At 43.3% G+C, this 16030-nt stretch overlaps 1 protein-coding gene across 1 annotated transcript in view; it reads right to left on the reverse strand.

Moving 5' to 3' along the window:
- The window catches only part of LOC117410467 (thyroid adenoma-associated protein homolog), a 178993-nt gene that overhangs the window by 160880 nt on the left and 2083 nt on the right, over positions 1-16030 (reverse strand). The window contains exons 3-12 of the mRNA XM_034017036.3: positions 15631-15728; positions 13532-13662; positions 9234-9382; positions 9070-9102; positions 8617-8665; positions 5391-5581; positions 5186-5280; positions 4172-4395; positions 2880-3580; positions 2025-2185 (exon numbers count right to left, since the gene is read on the reverse strand). Coding sequence (XP_033872927.3) covers positions 2025-2185; positions 2880-3580; positions 4172-4395; positions 5186-5280; positions 5391-5581; positions 8617-8665; positions 9070-9102; positions 9234-9382; positions 13532-13662; positions 15631-15728 — 1832 coding nt within the window. The remainder of the gene's footprint in view (positions 1-2024; positions 2186-2879; positions 3581-4171; positions 4396-5185; positions 5281-5390; positions 5582-8616; positions 8666-9069; positions 9103-9233; positions 9383-13531; positions 13663-15630; positions 15729-16030) is intronic.

The raw sequence follows: 16030 nt of genomic DNA on the forward strand, positions 1-16030 counted from the left end.
TGGACACTCTTCCTTAAATGTGCTTTACTTGCTCTTATCTGCCCCCTATTTTACTGCATTTAATCCTGTACTTTAGAGTACTGTAATCTGTCACAAGTGTTATTTAATCTGTAGTACTTTGTATTTAATTATATCCTGATGTAACTATCACTGACACTTATCTGCTCCTTTAGTGAATCGTATTTTGTCATACTTGTACTTGCTAGAACCAAAGTCATTGTATTTATCTTGCTCTTAATTGTATTATTACTTGTACTGTGATTCTTGAAATGAATTTTTGTTTACAACTGTAAGTCGACCTGGACAAGGGCGTCTGCTAAGAAATAAATAATAATAATAAAGTATGAGGCTTTAAGCCAGAATGGGAGAAAGAGTTTGCTTTCACTGAAAACATCTGTATCTCATCTGCCAATTTTCATCTGAATATCCCCCTGGATCAGACTTGAGGAGAAACAAACAAGCCTCGTTAAAAGCACAACTCAGCAGTCAGCAGATGCTCCTTTCTGCGTTCAGTAAAGCAGCTGATGTAACGACTCAAGAGAGTTTTGTATGGCACGGACTATCGCTCGTGCCTAACGTCCTTATTCAGATTATTTCATCTTTTTATAAAATTGGAGTGGGTGCTACACTAGATAATGCATGTTTAAATGTTGTATTGCTGGTCTAAAATTTATACAAGTATATTTATGTCTCATCATGAGCAGGTACTGTAATCCTTTTCAAAATACAGTGCATGTGTCATCCACAGAGCTCTTAAAAGTATTTAATAAACACGGAGCAGTCATGAAAACCGAGCATTCAGGGAAGAGCTTGTCAAAAATAATCCTTACAGTGTTCGAAAATTATATTGCCCGGCGACATGCCTGGGGCATGTACAAATTTCAGTGGGGCATTTTTTAAAAATTGCTTACATACGGGCACCTACAATTTTTTAATGCCCTAAAACAAAAGCAAGCGATTACTTTATTACAGATTTAAACTTCCGTATTTGCTCCCACATCACTTTCTTTTTTTTATCTACATCCCTTCCAGCCAGCACCTCATGTGTTCTAGTATTGCATCCCTGTGCACCTGCACGAACAGCAGAAAATGTGATGTCGAGTGTTTTGAGCTGCTATTGGTTAAGCTCTTCTGCTGTCGGATTTGTATTTGCAATGGATTACCGAAACTGGGGGGAAATAACAAAAAGTGTTTAAATCAGATTCAGCAAATTTTGAGCATTCTTATTTTAAAATAATGTTATTTTGTGTCATTGAGTGTGCACCACTATTTCAGACGGTTTCCAGGGTTAGATTTTAATAGAACTATTTTAATTTAATAGTTTAACTGTAGATCTACAGTAAAACTATTACAGAAATCTACAGAAACTGTTTGTGTATTTTGCTGCCATCAAGAAATAACTACTGCACAGAGTAAGTGCAAGATTTTGTTTGAATGTTGGAGAGAATTTAAAAAATGTTTAAAACGATGCTAGTATTTAAAATGTCTTGCTCGCAAACATTCCGTGTTTTACAGTACGTGTCTCGTGGCTCAGAGCCATATGAATTTCTGTATGCAGCTCGTAGGGTCAGGAAGTTTGGCCACCCCTGTGCTACACAGTAGTAATAAAAACATACTAAGGCTAGTCAAAGAATATAAATCTTAAAATATTCCTAGATTTTGCCTTTGTAAATAGCCCCCTTTGGCTTAACAGACTTGAACAATATAAGTCATTCAATCAAAATACTTAAATGCACAGGAGACCGTTTGAGCCAGGGAATAAGACAAAGCGAGAATGCGTATCTCTGCTGTGCAGTGCTTGCATCACCCTTAGACAAGTTGACCATAGTAAATTTGCACAGCAATTTTGCAGTTCTCTCATGCTATTCCCATTGTTACACTATGTATTTACTATGGTTTGTGATTTTTTAAAATATAATTTACCATACCTCTCTGTGCTTTACCATGCTTTCTCTATGCTTTACACTTTGCTATGATGATATTATAGGACACTTCTCCAAGGGCAGTGCCTGTCTCACACTCACCTGGTCGTGTTTGTGCACCAGGGCCTGTTTGAGGAGAGCGATTGGGATCAGGCCGCCCCCCCACACCCCCTCCTGTGTGCTCCTCAATACCCCCTGTGCCCGGGCCGCTCGCAGACAGGTCATCAGAGCCCCCAGAGCCCCCCTGCTGCTGCTGGGACCCCCTGAAACACAACAGAGACAGTGAGGTCTGTGCAACCGATACTGCAGCTGAAGGACTAGACAGACTCAACTGTACCAACTAGGATTAGAAGAACTCAAAGTGTACTGTCAGAACTGCGTCAGTCACATTTACTCAGTATGGCAGCCAAATAGTCTCAGAGATGTGTTACGGCAAGTGCGACTGCAGCAACTTTGTTGTGTGAACATGAGCATAACAACCAGGGTGCATATTGTACGGGGAGTGACATCTCTCAATCAAACGCTTTGTAAACATAATATACTTATATATATATATATATATATATATATATATATATATATATATATATATATATATATATATATATATATAAAGTATATATATATATATATATATATATATTATATAAAAAATCTGTATCATTGATCTGGGCAGTGGTTAAAACAATGTGACAGTGAAACAGAAATGCAACCAACTGAAATGGACTGAAAGAATACTGCAAAACAGAGAACTAACTATTAACATATTAATTCAAAGTGTACAGTCTATAAGCCAGAAGCTTAAGTCACATGACTTCTATATGTCTCTGAGATTTGAGGTTTTGACACTTTCCGAGATACCAGCAGGCACAGGCAGCAGCTGTTTACTAAAACATACAGGGATGCTTCAATTAGAAACACTGGATTCTAGCAACGTTTTTCCTCTTTGGTACTTACGGCTCCTGTCTTGCTCGCTGGACTGCAGCACCCTGACCATGTGGCTCAGGCTCTCCGGGCTGCACTTGAGCAGCTTGGGCAGGCAGTAGTCTGTGATGTAGGTGGTCTGATCCAGCTGACCCTCACACAGGGCATCCAGCAGAGGAGAGACCCACACGTGGTGCCATTGCTCCAGCCAGGAGCCACCCTGCCCCGGGCTCGAGCTCAGCTGGGTCCTGTGGCTCTCAAATAGGGTCTCCAGCAGGTCGCTGGCATAGGGTGCAAGGGACTGGTCCCCCATGAGGGACAGAAGCTGGGCAGGGATGTGGGCATCCGCAGCCAGCAGACTCTCAGCACCCAGGTATTCCACCAGGCAGCTCAGAGAGGCGTACTTGCCCTTACTGTGCCACTCTAGAGCCAGCAGGTTCTGGGTCAGGCTGGTGAAGAAAGGGTCCTCGTTGGCGTGGGTGATGCCCGTGACTGCGCGTTGCATCCTGAGAAGGTGGCGGAACACGGCCTTGGTCTGGTGGCGCACTCCGTCCAGCGGGTGCTCCCAGTGCGCATACACGTATTCCAGCAGCGCGCGGAGCAAAGGAGAGTCTCCGCTCAGGGAGGCCCGCAGGGACGGGGAGCAGGAGCCACACTCCAGCCCGTCAAGGGCAGCGCAGGTCCACAGGTGCAGGATTCGGGAGACCGACATCGCCATGCTGGACTCCTTCAACCTGCAGGGAAACAAGGTGTTTTAAAAAGCAGAGTTACACGCTAGCGACTGGCTTCAGACTCTGAAGAGTGATTCTGTACCGCCTTGCATTAAGAATCATGTACAGTCATTTATCAGAAAGCCTCATGATGTGTCATTTATATCCTTTATATACCTACCTGCATGAAAACCTCTGGGTGGGAGCATCTCAATGGGATATAGAAACAGCATGCACCACTTTGTGCAATAGCAGTTCCTAATTACCATCTTCATTTCTGTGACTTAGAGTAAGTAATTATGTTGCATGTAGGGTGTCTTATTATAACAGAAATCAGAGTCAGCAGATTAACAGCACAAGATGACATCCCTCACAATATAATAAGACTTCCTACACACTACATATTAACTCCTGAGCTCATGTAATAACTTACCACCAAACGGAAGGAATTATATGAATTCAAGTAGTTATACATTATTATTCAAATGTTTTCTGTATTTGTTTTTCACGATTTAATTCTGAATTGTTTTAGGACCTCTTCTAAATGCATCATGCTGCTGTCGACTGCATATCATTGTGTCTAACAAAGCATGCCAATGGAAGAGGGAGTCTCACTGTGAGTTGAGCTCCAGTAAGACAGAAGGGATGTGCAGCAGCAGCTCCTCTCCACGTCCCCCCAACTCTCTGCTCCTCCAGCTCAGCATGGCCAGTGCTCCATGGCACAGGAACAGGGCCACCGGGGCGGGACGCTCCCTGCTGTACAGCTCAGTGCAGCTCCCAGACAGCCACTGGGGGGCAGCAGAGAGACTTTCCTCAGCACCGGCAAGCAGATCATCAACCTGTCAGACAGCAAAGACAAGCGTGTAGGTCGCACTGAAACCGAGAAATGTGCTCTACTATTAAAGGCTGCAACAAGGACTTTATTAAACTAACAGGTTAATGATACGTAGCTGGCCTAAAGTTCCAATAAATCCCTCAGTTACATGTTCTTACAATTCTGTAATGCTCTCGCTAGTTATTCATTCTCATGGTGTTTATAACATTTATTAACTGCTTATAAGAGATCCATAAACTACAAGGGATAATAGATTACTATACCCTTATAAAGCATGGTACATTTTCATGGTCATTTTGCTGTTAACCGTAATTATGGTTTGCTATGTTTTTAAATATGCGTTACTATACCTCTCTGTTTTACTATGCTTACCTGTTTTTTATAATACATTCACAGTGCTTTATTACTTTGCTATGGTTTAACTATGCCAAAGTTTCATAAAGGTTATTACCAATAATATTTTGCTAAATGATTTTTACGCTATGAAAAAATCTGCAGCCTCCCTCTGCACCACTGAGGCTGCTGCTGTCATGTTTAAAACTGCTCTTCCTGTTTGCTCTCTGGATGCATAAAAAGTTATCAATAAATACTGCAGCCAAATCTGTTATACACCCAGATGATATACATGGGAGTAAACACAACATCCTGTGTTTTAGATGATACTTCGGGGTCCCTGAATGCGTCTACACAGCTGAAATATCCATAGCTCACCCACTTTCCTTGGATTTTCCATTGTTAAATCAGAACCTGACCCCGTTCTTTTTGCTACACCCGTCGTGTCTCCAAGCACTCACCAGACTGGCTAGATTGTCTTTGTGCTCCAGCATGGTTCTAATAAAAAGAACGACAGCCATCCCTGAGGTGCTCTGCACAGTCTGTAAAAAGTTTCCTGGAACCAAAGAAGAAAGGACACGGTTTATGAAGCCAAGTCCCGTCACGGCAGTTGGTTCAGTATATGCTTACAGAATGTAGCCCCTTGTCTTCAGTTGCGTTTTTTACCATCGATCAGTATGCAGGTGAAGCAGCTGAGCAGCCCACTCATCGTTTCCCAAAGCAGGGAGCTGTGCTGGGCCTGCAGAGCCCCGCAGATCCGCTCCTGGGATCTCTGCACCACCACCATGGACGCTTTGACAGCTGCCAGGCAGTCCTGCATCAACTGGGTCTGGGCAATGTGATTACCATGAAGTGAGCTGCAGAGAGAGAGAGATGATGTCACTGGATATAAACTTCCACTAGTCCTGTCTGGTCAAAACAAACAAAGCTGATTCCTATCTTTTAATTAGGAACGTCTGTCTGAAAACCAATAAACAACCATCTTCCTGTAAAGGGTTAAGAAGGGCAACATCTGGTGGATATGAGGTGTCAGGACTCCCATGAAATGACAACTGATTGCAAACGTAGTTTGACGAATGAGTAACAATTTACTGATTAAATTGGTTTTAGAATCATTTTAAGAACTAATCTTGCGGATACAAGTTTAACAGTGATTTTAAGTATGTTTTCCCAATAAAATTGAAATGTTTATTGTGTTTTAATGAAGTTTAAAGTGAAAATAATTCTTAATTATTGTATACGTGTTTAACATGCTTGTAACGGTAATTTAACTAGGCGAATGAAACTGAAACGTGTATCCTTCTAGGAGCAATATAACTCAAGTTATATCAAAATGAAGTTTTATTCTATAAATGTTATATTATCTCTCTCCGGCAAGGGGGGAGCTACCTGTGTTAATGACGCACATTGCTTGTGTAAAAGGAAGTGTCACTCAAACTCTGGAAGCCAATGAAAGGACTGATTTCATTCAGGCAAAAACTTGACCTGAAAGTGATGGGATCAGGTCTTTTGAATGGAAGACCTATGCAGCCAAAGTAGAAACAAACTAATTTCATGGGGGTTCCCCACGGATGACGGAGATAATAATGAGGCTTGGGAACCCTTGGATATGAAAAAAGTCAACTCGGATATTTTGGCTGGAAGGAATACCCTCTGTGCTGAAATTGAAATTCATTAACAAAATAGTCAATCTAGAACCATTACTCCCTGTGGAAAACTGTCTCTGAAAAGGGGGACAGACAAGCATGTGTCTAGACTAATCTGGACATCAAAGATGTACTCTAGGACTGGGCTGACACAAGCAGAACCAAAACTGTGTCCTGCATGTACCCATGTGGTAAGCATTGTAGGACAATGTTTGAATGCAATGATCCACAAAGATTATCATTCTCATTTGAATGTTAAATCAGACAATGTAAAGAACTGAATGTATGGGATGATTCAGCTCACCAAGTAAATTAAAGTGGGCTCACTTGAAAAACCTGGGAGACCCGCTACCAGAATTCAGGTCTCATGCAGATATCAAGCATTTGAAAATGTCACACAAACACACACACACACACACACACACACTTGCGGTACTCAGCGATGGATCCTGGACCCTGTAGTGGCTTTTAAGAAACCTTTAAGAACTGAACCAGACAAAGATTTCCAATACTGCCGGTAGCACTCTGAGATCCTGGACATAAACTGGACACTGTGTTCCAGAGACCACTGGAAGAATAGCAACTGATTAAGGGCAAGAATATTGTTGTAAAAACTCTATTCATTTAGAGATTGCTGGGATAGCTATAAGCAGTAATATTATTGCAAATATCTGTGTTAGCTTAGGGATGTGCTCAGTGAAACTATTAAACATTGACCTAATCCATGAACCTTGATGGAGCCTCTTAGAAAGCACATATAGCTCAGTTTCGTATCAGCAGCTGCAGCTTGGAACAGGAGCTTCTCGCTTTGTATTCTTATCTTGTGGGAGTACCGGGATTTTTATGGTACCAGAAAAATATATTTTAACAACCAAGGCAGAACTCACTGACATAACATGTGTTCCAATTCAAGGGCCTCTCGCTTTTGTAATTGTATCTTAAATGCGTGACAGAGCTCCATGGTGCCGGAGAATATGTTATTAGTTTTAGAGATGACCTCATATATCCTTGTCTTAAAAAAAACTGGGAAAAGCCTGGTACTGCATTTTATTAGTTTTAAGGAGCAGCCTGGTACCAGAAAGTATATTATACATTTTATAGATAAAGGCTGGCTAAAAAGACCAAATGTTTATATTTAATTAAGCCTTCTGACGCACAAAGAGAAAAAGTCTGATAAATATGGGAGCAAAATTACAATAAGGTATCAGTTGAGTCTGGGAACACAGACTTAGCTGGTCCATATCTTGAAGCTCTCTCTGCGAAGCTGACTACTGGTGTTGTATTCCCAGCCTCTGGTTTGGACGACTGTCCTTTCTTTGTTCTGTTTTATATTTTAAGACATGCTTCTCTGCGGAGGGCAAGCAGAATCTTGAATCTTACCTATATTGAAGCATTATGCTACAGGACAGGATTATTATTAGCTTTAGAGATGTTATTATATTGTATGCATTAGTGTAATTGAGTGCCTTAGACTGCCTGAGGTGCATAATGTAACCACATTGCTTTATATAGTATTCCTGCTGTTAGTTTGCAAAGACACCAGATTGCCTGGACTGTCTATGAACTAGGATTTTAAGTAGGTCTGCGATCACTCAATCCATTTAAGCATTAATAAACTGAAGGAGTAAATATATACTCTGATTTGTTAAACTTTGAATAACCCTGTGTGATTATTCTTGATTAACTGTTGTCTGGGTATGTGAAAGTAGGAGTTTATACAATCTATTTGTCCTCCTGTTTGCCTTCCCTGATTCATGACAATCTCTTCAGTGATAACACCCAAATGCAAAACTGGCACCAGTTAGTTTGCACTATGAGCAATTCAGTTTTTCAAAACATCAAGGCATCACCAGGAAGTAGGTACGCAACTTTTGTGAAACTAAGAATCTGGAGACGTTTGCCAAAATCATTTCACTTTTTTGTATTATTTTTAGAATAAAGCCTATTGTGCAGTACTGCACGGATGGCAAGAAGACTCCTATTGCATAGCAGTGTCACCCATTCCAGGTTTTATTACAAGCTTGATTAGCCACATGTGTATAGGTAACAAGCTCAGGTGTGTCTTACTAAAAACTCACAGTAAAACCAGGAATGGGTCACACTGTTATGCAATGGGAGTCTTATTTCCATCCCTGTACTGCATCTACCTTGGCTCAGTAATGTTACCACCAGTCTCAACAAGCAACTACATCTATCATCCATCTCATTGATTATAGAAGTTGAGATTGTTTTCAATGATAGATTACCTGTTTTGCTCATGATAGCTGGTCAGTGCCTTCTGTAGAAACTGAAAAACTGTGGAGAGGAAAGAACAAGCTTGAATTTTCTTATTTTCCTTAATAAAGCCAATATACAGTACTGTATCAGTTTGTATGCGAAGTGCAACATTTAAATGACTAACAAGATCAATACAAACACATAAAACACATAGTTATTACCGATGCATATATCTAAAAAGAATACACAGAGGGTTTGGCTCTGCAGTTATTTCAAGTGAAAATGGGTGCAAATTAGTATTTTAAGGTCCATTACACAGTAGAGTCTATTTATTAACATATCACCACTTTCCTTTTGCATCTCTTTGCATTCTGCATGTAGTTTGTTACAGTGCATGGGTCAATTCACTATATAACTGGAGAGAGATTTCTTAGCATTTGTTCATAGAGAATCCAGACCGATATAAAAAGTGTCTTACTCACCCTCTATTAGCAGACTCTGAATGCATCTTTCACCTGTGAAGACAGAAAGTGGTAAATATACTGTATTACCCACTAATTACAGCACCATTGTTTTACTGATCCATAGGGATGTTTAAAAGGACCTGTGACAGGGCAGCACGCGGCAGTACACTTCAACAACGTACCCAGAGAGAAGCTCTCCAGACAGCCCGTGACACAGTCAGTGACAGCCCTGTACACAGCTAGACTCTCAGCCCCCAGCCTTTCCTGCAGACAGACAGACAAAATCTCCACAGCTCCGCCCTGCAGCCTGCCAGGAACGGCACTCAGCGCACTGCAAACACAAAACACACAGCGAGATCAGTGCTAGTCGCAGCCTGTGTATCCTGCCGCAAAGGCTGACATAGTACAGTACCTGGCCAGGGCTCTTTTCAAGGAGCTTTTGGAAGTTAACGCATTACAGTACCTGGCTAGGGCTCTTTTCAAGGGGCTTTTGGAAGTTACAGTACAGTACCTGGCTAGGGCTCTTTTCAATGGGCTTTTGGAAGTTACAGTACAGTACCTGGCTAGGGCTCTTTTCAATGGGCTTTTGGAAGTTACAGTACAGTACCTGGCTAGGGCTCTTTTCAATGGGCTTTTGGAAGTTACAGTACAGTACCTGGCTAGGGCTCTTTTCAATGGGCTTTTGGAAGTTACAGTACAGTACCTGGCTAGGGCTCTTTTCAAGGGGCTTTTGGAAGTTAACGCATTACAGTACCTGGCCAGGGCTCTTTTCAAGGAGCTTTTGGAAGTTACAGTACAGTACCTGGCCAGGGCTCTTTTCAAGGGGCTTTTGGAAGTTAACGCATTACAGTACCTGGCTAGGGCTCTTTTCAAGGGGCTTTTGGAAGTTAACGCATTACAGTACCTGGCCAGGGCTCTTTTCAAGGGGCTTTTGGAAGTTAACGCATTACAGTACCTGGCTAGGGCTCTTTTCAAGGGGCTTTTGGAAGTTACAGTACAGTACCTGGCTAGGGCTCTTTTCAAGGGGCTTTTGGAAGTTAACGCATTACAGTACCTGGCTAGGGCTCTTTTCAAGGGGCTTTTGGAAGTTACAGTACAGTACCTGGCTAGGGCTCTTTTCAATGGGCTTTTGGAAGTTAACGCATTACAGTACCTGGCTAGGGCTCTTTTCAATGGGCTTTTGGAAGTTACAGTACAGTACCTGGCTAGGGCTCTTTTCAAGGGGCTTTTGGAAGTTAACGCATTACAGTACCTGGCTAGGGCTCTTTTCAATGGGCTTTTGGAAGTTACAGTACAGTACCTGGCTAGGGCTCTTTTCAATGGGCTTTTGGAAGTTAACGCATTACAGTACCTGGCTAGGGCTCTTTTCAAGGGGCTTTTGGAAGTTACAGTACAGTACCTGGCCAGGGCTCTTTTCAAGGGGCTTTTGGAAGTTAACGCATTACAGTACCTGGCTAGGGCTCTTTTCAATGGGCTTTTGGAAGTTACAGTACAGTACCTGGCCAGGGCTCTTTTCAATGGGCTTTTGGAAGTTAACGCATTACAGTACCTGGCCAGGGCTCTTTTCAAGGGGCTTTTGGAAGTTAACGCATTACAGTACCTGGCTAGGGCTCTTTTCAAGGAGCTTTTGGAAGTTACAGTACAGTACCTGGCCAGGGCTCTTTTCAAGGAGCTTTTGGAAGTTACAGTACAGTACCTGGCCAGGGCTCTTTTCAAGGAGCTTTTGGAAGTTAACGCATTACAGTACCTGGCTAGGGCTCTTTTCAATGGGCTTTTGGAAGTTACAGTACAGTACCTGGCCAGGGCTCTTTTCAATGGGCTTTTGGAAGTTAACGCATTACAGTACCTGGCTAGGGCTCTTTTCAATGGGCTTTTGGAAGTTACAGTACAGTACCTGGCCAGGGCTCTTTTCAATGGGCTTTTGGAAGTTAACGCATTACAGTACCTGGCTAGGGCTCTTTTCAATGGGCTTTTGGAAGTTAACGCATTACAGTACCTGGCTAGGGCTCTTTTCAAGGAGCTTTTGGAAGTTACAGTACAGTACCTGGCCAGGGCTCTTTTCAAGGAGCTTTTGGAAGTTACAGTACAGTACCTGGCCAGGGCTCTTTTCAAGGGGCTTTTGGAAGTTAACGCATTACAGTACCTGGCTAGGGCTCTTTTCAATGGGCTTTTGGAAGTTACAGTACAGTACCTGGCCAGGGCTCTTTTCAATGGGCTTTTGGAAGTTACAGTACAGTACCTGGCCAGGGCTCTTTTCAAGGGGCTTTTGGAAGTTAACGCATTACAGTACCTGGCTAGGGCTCTTTTCAATGGGCTTTTGGAAGTTACAGTACAGTACCTGGCCAGGGCTCTTTTCAATGGGCTTTTGGAAGTTAACGCATTACAGTACCTGGCTAGGGCTCTTTTCAATGGGCTTTTGGAAGTTACAGTACAGTACCTGGCTAGGGCTCTTTTCAAGGGGCTTTTGGAAGTTACAGTACAGTACCTGGCCAGGGCTCTTTTCAATGGGCTTTTGGAAGTTAACGCATTACAGTACCTGGCTAGGGCTCTTTTCAATGGGCTTTTGGAAGTTACAGTACAGTACCTGGCTAGGGCTCTTTTCAAGGAGCTTTTGGAAGTTACAGTACAGTACCTGGCTAGGGCTCTTTTCAAGGGGCTTTTGGAAGTTACAGTACAGTACCTGGCTAGGGCTCTTTTCAAGGAGCTTTTGGAAGTTACAGTACAGTACCTGGCCAGGGCTCTTTTCAAGGAGCTTTTGGAAGTTACAGTACAGTACCTGGCTAGGGCTCTTTTCAAGGGGCTTTTGGAAGTTAACGCATTACAGTACCTGGCTAGGGCTCTTTTCAAGGAGCTTTTGGAAGTTAACGCATTACAGTACCTGGCTAGGGCTCTTTTCAAGGAGCTTTTGGAAGTTAACGCATTACAGTACCTGGCCAGGGCTCTTTTCAAGGAGCTTTTGGAAGTTAACGCATTACAGTACCTGGCTAGGGCTCTTTTCAATGGGCTTTTGGAAGTTACAGTACAGTACCTGGCTAGGGCTCTTTTCAAGGAGCTTTTGGAAGTTAACGCATTACAGTACCTGGCTAGGGCTCTTTTCAATGGGCTTTTGGAAGTTAACGCATTACAGTACCTGGCTAGGGCTCTTTTCAATGGGCTTTTGGAAGTTAACGCATTACAGTACCTGGCTAGGGCTCTTTTCAATGGGCTTTTGGAAGTTACAGTACAGTACCTGGCTAGGGCTCTTTTCAAGGAGCTTTTGGAAGTTAACGCATTACAGTACCTGGCTAGGGCTCTTTTCAATGGGCTTTTGGAAGTTAACGCATTACAGTACCTGGCTAGGGCTCTTTTCAATGGGCTTTTGGAAGTTACAGTACAGTACCTGGCTAGGGCTCTTTTCAATGGGCTTTTGGAAGTTACCGCATTACAGTACCTGGCTAGGGCTCTTTTCAAGGAGCTTTTGGAAGTTAACGCATTACAGTACCTGGCTAGGGCTCTTTTCAATGGGCTTTTGGAAGTTACCGCATTACAGTACCTGGCTAGGGCTCTTTTCAAGGAGCTTTTGGAAGTTAACGCATTACAGTACCTGGCCAGGGCTCTTTTCAATGGGCTTTTGGAAGTTACAGTACAGTACCTGGCTAGGGCTCTTTTCAAGGAGCTTTTGGAAGTTAACGCATTACAGTACCTGGCTAGGGCTCTTTTCAATGGGCTTTTGGAAGTTAACGCATTACAGTACCTGGCTAGGGCTCTTTTCAATGGGCTTTTGGAAGTTAACGCATTACAGTACCTGGCTAGGGCTCTTTTCAATGGGCTTTTGGAAGTTACAGTACAGTACCTGGCTAGGGCTCTTTTCAAGGGGCTTTTGGAAGTTACAGTACAGTACCTGGCTAGGGCTCTTTTCAATGGGCTTTTGGAAGTTACCGCATTACAGTACCTGGCTAGGGCTCTTTTCAATGGGCTTTTGGAAGTTAACGCATTACAGTACCTGGCCAGGGCTCTTTTCAATGGGCTTTTGGAAGTTACAGTACAGTACCTGGCTAGGGCTCTTTTCAATGGGCTTTTGGAAGTTAACGCATTACAGTACCTGGCTAGGGCTCTTTTCAAGGAGCTTTTGGAAGTTAACGCATTACAGTACCTGGCTAGGGCTCTTTTCAATGGGCTTTTGGAAGTTAACGCATTACAGTACCTGGCTAGGGCTCTTTTCAATGGGCTTTTGGAAGTTACAGTACAGTACCTGGCTAGGGCTCTTTTCAATGGGCTTTTGGAAGTTACCGCATTACAGTACCTGGCTAGGGCTCTTTTCAAGGAGCTTTTGGAAGTTAACGCATTACAGTACCTGGCCAGGGCTCTTTTCAAGGGGCTTTTGGAAGTTACAGTACAGTACCTGGCCAGGGCTCTTTTCAATGGGCTTTTGGAAGTTAACGCATTACAGTACCTGGCCAGGGCTCTTTTCAATGGGCTTTTGGAAGTTACAGTACAGTACCTGGCTAGGGCTCTTTTCAAGGGGTTCTTGGAATCCAGTGAGAAGTAGATCAATGCTAATGTCTCAAGGCAGCCATGAAGCAGCGGGCTCTCTGTCTCCTTTTCATCCATCTCCTCAAACAGGGAACCCATCTGAAATCAGAAGCCAACAGCGTTACCTAGAAGGAGGTGTGAGGCACAGCACTCAATATAAAACAGGACACTGACATGACACAATTACACAGCGCTTACTTCTGATCTTGAGGGGATTCATAAGGAGATTCTAGGTAGGACTTACGAAATAAAGTCATGAAGGTTTCAGAGATCCGATTAGGTAGCCCAACATTTTCTAATCCAATAGACAGAATGACTCAAAGCTATAAACACAGTTTAATTAGAATCAAACAACAAAGTAACACAATTCAAGGTTTCTTTTTTTTTTTTAATTTAGTCGTTGCCAATTATTTTTATTATTTTCTCCCCAATTTGGAAATGGCCAATTATTTTTAGGCTCAGCTCAATGCTACCACCCCTGCGCTGACTCGGGAGGGCGAAGACGAACACACGCTGTTCTCCGAATCGTGTGCCGCCAGCCGACCGCTTTTTTTCATACTGCGGACTCACCATGCAGCCACCCAAGAGCTACAGCGTTGGAGGACAACGCAGCTCTCGGGCAGCTTACAGGCAAGCCCACAGGCGCCCGGCCAGACTACAGGGGTCGCTGGTGCGCGGTGAGCCGAGGACACCCTGGCCGACCTAACCCTCCCTCCCCCCGGGCAGTGCTCAGCCAATTGAGAGCCACCTCCTGGAAGCTCCCGTCCTCAGTCGGCAAAGGAATAGCCTGGACTCAAACTTGCGACGTCCAGACTGTAGGGCACATCCTGCACTCCACGTGGAGCACCTTTACTGGATGCGCCACTCGGGAGCCCCAATTCAAGGTTTCTTAAGCATTCAAGTTCTTTCTCATTTTGTAACATGACAGTATCATGGGATTCTGAAGTAAATTAAGGGCTGGAAAATTTATCTTAAATGGGACTTAGTTGGTCCAAACCAGGGCGAAATATGCCTACTAACTACACCTGCAAAACCCCTTTTTATCCACCGGGTGTACTTTGAAACATGACCACAGAGTTGCAGTTGCAATTCCCCTGGAGCTGTGTTTCGTATGGAGATTTTCAATGTACCAACTCACAGGTGCCATGGGGTTGCAGAGGGGGCACACATTAGAGTGCTGCACCCGCAGTGGTCATTTATAAAACGACTTCACTTCTGTTTCTTTAGGAGAATCAGACCCTCTGGCTGTACAAGGGCATCAATTACTAATTCTGGTAACTCATGATTGAAGCAGAAACAGTTATATAGATGGACCTGTGCGGAAGACCCACATTTTGAAGGAGGACACCAATAAACAAAAAGAGACAGATGGGTTAAGAACAATAGCAGTGAAATAATGATATCTAACTGTGATGATTAAACACTATCCCTGAAGGACGGGCCGACAGTTTGAAGGACAGGCCGACAGTTTAATGAACACATCCTGCAACACGGCCGAGCGAGGGAAGAACAATAAGCATGAGCAAGACCCTCAGGGCTCAGGAGAGCTATTTATAGCCTATCTGCACTTAGCCTTTTAACTGCATGCTCTGTGTTCAAGCTCTAGCAGGAGAAGGAAGGGAGTACTTAGGCTGACACTGGGAGTCAATTTCCCCGTCGCAAGCATGTAACACCAGGTTCAGGAAACTGTAAAAATAAAGAGACTTTCACTTTGGACAATTTACAGTTGTCAAACCATGAGAGTGTGAGAGACCAGAAGAGAGGGAAACCTGGTCCTGAACCAGCGCTGTGTAATAGAAGTGTACAGCAACACCGCTCAACCTTTGAGATAAACAGCGCTGTGTAATAGAAGTGCACACACTGCTCAACCTTTGAGATAAACAGCGCTGTGTAATAGAAGTGCACACACTGCTCAACCTTTGAGATAAACAGCACTGTGTAATAGAAGTGCACACACTGCTCAACCTTTGAGATAAACAGCGCTGTGTAATAGAAGTGCACACACTGCTCAACCTTTGAGATAAACAGCGCTGTGTAATAGAAGTGCACAGCAACACCATCTAGTACCTTCTTTATCAGCTGTATCTGCTGCACTCCATCGTTCAGCTGGACACACTCCTGCAGGACAGAGGCAAGCTGCTGTGCCAAAGGACCTCCGTCTAGAGCTAGGAAACAGAACAGAACACTTTACACTGGAGCCTGAAGCAGTGCCAGAATACTGCCTTCAGCGAAGTCCGACATGGGAAGACTCCTCTGAAACATACATACAAGTGCACTTTTTGTACTATTTAAAATACCTTATTCAAGCTTTTAAAAAGTTATGATGGATCTGACAGTTTACTGAAAACATATCACTCATACAAAAGCACATAACTCAGCATATACAAATAGAAGCACACATACACACCAGTATACAAAATGATAGCTGTGTTTTATTAAAGTACTTTATTTCTGTAGCGTGTGTTTG

The sequence above is a fragment of the Acipenser ruthenus genome, chromosome 6 (assembly GCF_902713425.1).
Source record: "Acipenser ruthenus chromosome 6, fAciRut3.2 maternal haplotype, whole genome shotgun sequence".
In the NCBI taxonomy this organism is placed as follows: Eukaryota; Metazoa; Chordata; class Actinopteri; order Acipenseriformes; family Acipenseridae; genus Acipenser; species Acipenser ruthenus.